At 39.5% G+C, this 3,773-nt stretch overlaps 1 protein-coding gene across 1 annotated transcript in view; it reads left to right on the top strand.

Annotated features, from left to right (window-relative positions):
* Positions 1-1,524: 1,524 nt before the first annotated feature.
* The window catches only part of LOC117936511 (inhibitor of nuclear factor kappa-B kinase subunit alpha-like), a 17,187-nt gene continuing 14,938 nt past the window's right edge, over positions 1,525-3,773 (top strand). Inside the window, exons 1-4 of the mRNA XM_034859601.1 lie at positions 1,525-1,694; positions 2,397-2,518; positions 2,801-2,895; positions 3,153-3,270. Coding sequence (XP_034715492.1) covers positions 2,414-2,518; positions 2,801-2,895; positions 3,153-3,270 — 318 coding nt within the window. The 5' untranslated portion in view covers positions 1,525-1,694; positions 2,397-2,413. The remainder of the gene's footprint in view (positions 1,695-2,396; positions 2,519-2,800; positions 2,896-3,152; positions 3,271-3,773) is intronic.

The raw sequence follows: 3,773 nt of genomic DNA on the forward strand, positions 1-3,773 counted from the left end.
GAGACAGCAGTGATACCTCTGTTAAAGCAGCGTGGCTGTGCTCTCAAAAAACACTAAAATACTGTTTTAATTTCTGCCCCTGAACGCCTCATTTCTGAATGTGACATGTAAATAAAGCATGAAGATATTATGGCCTGTTTTCATTTATATTATGATTAGAGTATTAGAATGAAGGGTTCATATTTAAGGTAGGTCAACATGTTTGTTTCCTGTCCTTGTGCTCATGGTCATGTTGTTTCTTTTCTCTCAATGGGAACAAAGGAAATGGCTATATTTAACGCTGTTGTATGCTGTTGTGTTTTAGAGAGAATCGAGCCAGCACATACGAATCTTTTTACATGTGGAGGTCTGATCGGATCCATTTCAGTGTTTTTAGGCAATGTTCATTTAATGCTGCACATACAGTGAGCTTCATGTGTCACTGCCTTGTTAAAACTCACTGAGGAGATGTTGTTTGTGAGCTTCTCATTTCGGGAGGCGGAGAGGGTGAAAATAAAAGTGTTTTGAAAGGTTAAATGTGTCTGAGCATCATTGTGTGGAATGCAGTGATGGATCACTCGAGTCCTAAGACTTAAGTCGCTATTTCTTTTGGACTTGTGACTTGACTCTGACTCAAACTCTGGTAACGAGGACTCGACTCAGGCTTTTGTTCGGGGACCCAAACCCTGGACAATCAAGACTTGACAGTTGGTAACTAAACTACTGGTGGAGGTAACATTCATGTACATTTATTTGTAAACCTTACCTAAGTATTTTTCCGAGGGTACTTAAACACGGCATATAAAATACAGTGTTTTGTAATAAAGTCAATTGAAATTTGGCTCCAGCATATTTGATATTTCACTTTAATGGTGATAATACTCTAATACTCTTTATGGGTCATTTTTACATTTTGCCTTTTTGTGCCCACAAGACACACAAAGAAACATTTTGGGACTTCAAGGCTGCATAGATGTGAGAAAATGATCTTTATTCTACTTCCACCACTAGTGAGAAATAATGTAAACTGTATGTGAGGATTCAAATACCCAAATGTAATTTAAATGGTTAAATGACTGAGAATCCTGAAAATAGTGAATCCTATTGCCCTTCCAGCAGTGCATCAGTTTAAGCATCAATATTAAGCTTACTCACTTAAAGTACTAAAAGTAAAAGTACTCATCGTGCACAATGACCCATTCCTGAATCTGCAAAGTATCTGAAGCTGTCATATCAATGTAGTGCAATGAAAAGTATGCTATATCCCTCTGAACTGAAGTGAAGTAGTACAAAAGTTGTATAAAATGGAAATAATCAAGTAAAACCTAAAGTACAACCTCAACATTGTGCTTGCACTTTGCAATTAGGCTTGTTAAAATCGCCAATGTTCATGCGCAGCAGGGTCATAGGATTTAAACACACCCCCATGATTATAACCTATATTATCGTATATTATAATTATATAACATTATCTTATACATTGTGGTGTTCTTTCCTAATGTAAAGGTTGTTAAACAGTAAGTCGGTTGGACGTAGCAGGTGTTTTGGTTCTTGAACGCGTCCTAGTTACATTTTCAAGAAACACAGCCGGTAGCTACGTCATGTTGGAAAGTACTGATGATTACCACGGTGCTGCTGCTGCATTGACCCGAAAACAACCGACATCACGAAGTTACACCGAAATACGGCTCATGACACTTTCATAGAAACGCAAAGTAAGTCTCAAGACTCGCTTTAGCAACGGAAACGTTAATTTAAACGGCGCTAAACTGGCGTCGAAGCCTTCGTTTCCTAATGCTAACGAGCTGTCGCCGTCTATTTCCTGGAATGTATTCAGCTACCGTTGGTGGGCTAAGCTGTTGATGTAGCTAGCCGTTAGCTAGCTAGTTAGCTGTTTTTCAGTTAGCCAATGTAGCCAATAATTTATTTTTTTTAACTATTTGCTTTGTGTATTTTGCATAACTGTTATGATCATTTAAACAGGCTACATGTGTGAAATTGACCAAAATGTGTGAAATATTTGGACGATTGGTATTGTAAACAGTAATGTAATCTGTCATTAGCTTGGCAAGTGTTCTGGATGTAGCCATGTCCCTGAGGTAAATTTACGTTTCCTAGGATGTCGAAGTCATGTTCCGCCCTACTCTGCCTCTGATTGGCTTACCCTAATCAACATAACGCTCCGTGCCTAAATCGAACGAATCCAACAACGATACCACCGAGTTCTAGCCAATCAGAGAGGGAGTAGGGCGGGTCATGCCTTCGCCATTCTAGGAAAAACGCAAAATGTCCCTGATTTTTATTTGGCTTGCTGGGTAGGAGTTCAAACATCGCAATCAGGTTGTGCCTTAACAATTAATACTATCGGATATAAGTTAACTCTGTCTTGTACACGTTATTTCCACTATTTGTTCCAGCTTGAGTGGCAACAACGATGGAGAAACCTCCCTTCAGGCAAAACCAGAACTGCGGAGACTGGGAGCTGAAAGAGAGACTGGGAATGGGCGGGTTTGCCCATGTTTACCTCTACCAACATCACGTGAGATTGGAGCCATTTAACCCTGACACAGCACCTGTGTGGCACTGAAACACTGTCAATAAGAAGTTGAAGCAACCCCTAGAAAGCAACCAGTATCCTTACTGTGTCACTATTTACCTCCTTCCTAGTTGGGAGTTATACAGCCATCTTTTTTTGTTGTGACACTTTTATGTTGACATAGAACAGTTCTTCTAAAACTACACACACACACACACACACAGATATTTTGGGGTGTACTTTCATGTAACTGTTGTAAGAATAGAACTTCTGTCTCTTTTGTAGGAAACAAACGAAAAACTAGCTGTGAAAATGTGCCGTCTGGAGCTCACGCCAAGGAATAAGGACAGATGGAGCCGAGAAATCCAGATCATGAAAAAGTTAGAACTATTTCATTATACTATTACAATATTCTTTCTGTGGGGCGCAGTAACTTTATATAGCACATTAATATAATATATAAATATCAAAAAGACGATACTTATTCACAGCTGTTACACGTTTATTATCTAAAGGAAACTGCAGACATTCAGTGGATGACTTTGCACAATCTGTATGGGCATCATTAAATTGTAATGTGGTATTCACTCCCTCTTCTCTCTCTCTCTCTCTCTCTCTCTCTCTCTCTCTCTCGCAGGTTGAATCACATCAATGTTGTGACAGCCCGAGATGTCCCGGAGGAAATGAGGCACATAGCCTTAAATGATCTTCCACTGTTGGCCATGGAGTATTGCTCCAGGGGAGACCTGAGGAAGGTGACTAACTCCTGGAAAAAACATCTACATCAAGCCAGCTAAACTTGAAAATTAATTTGTTTTTGTCTTTTTTTCCACTAAGAGAAAAGTTTTAAACCCAAAAATGTAGTTTTTATTACTTAAAATCAGTCTCTAGAGTGTATAAATTTAAAATCCTCCACGTCACATTGAGTGTAGGTGGGGAAAAAAAGCTCAACTGATCTATTTTCTTCAAGACACCTTACCTACAAATATGAGAGATATGGCATTCACCCCCATGCCCAGTTAGTGTCTGTTCACCTGCAGAGCAGTCGGCTTAAATTTAACTCTTATATCAGCCTGCATGAGTCTCTCATTTTACCGGTAACACCTCTTTATAATGCCTTTGTTCATCATCTTTGAAAACATTTACACCCTGTCAGAGAAAGTGAAAGTATGCATCCTGATCAAAGCTCAGTTATGAAATCCAACGATGTCTCCATGGCCGGGTCGCTGACAGCTCTGTCAGGCGAAGAGTGTGTCAC

The sequence above is a fragment of the Etheostoma cragini genome, chromosome 21, assembly GCF_013103735.1.
Source record: "Etheostoma cragini isolate CJK2018 chromosome 21, CSU_Ecrag_1.0, whole genome shotgun sequence".
Lineage (NCBI taxonomy): Eukaryota > Metazoa > Chordata > Actinopteri > Perciformes > Percidae > Etheostoma > Etheostoma cragini.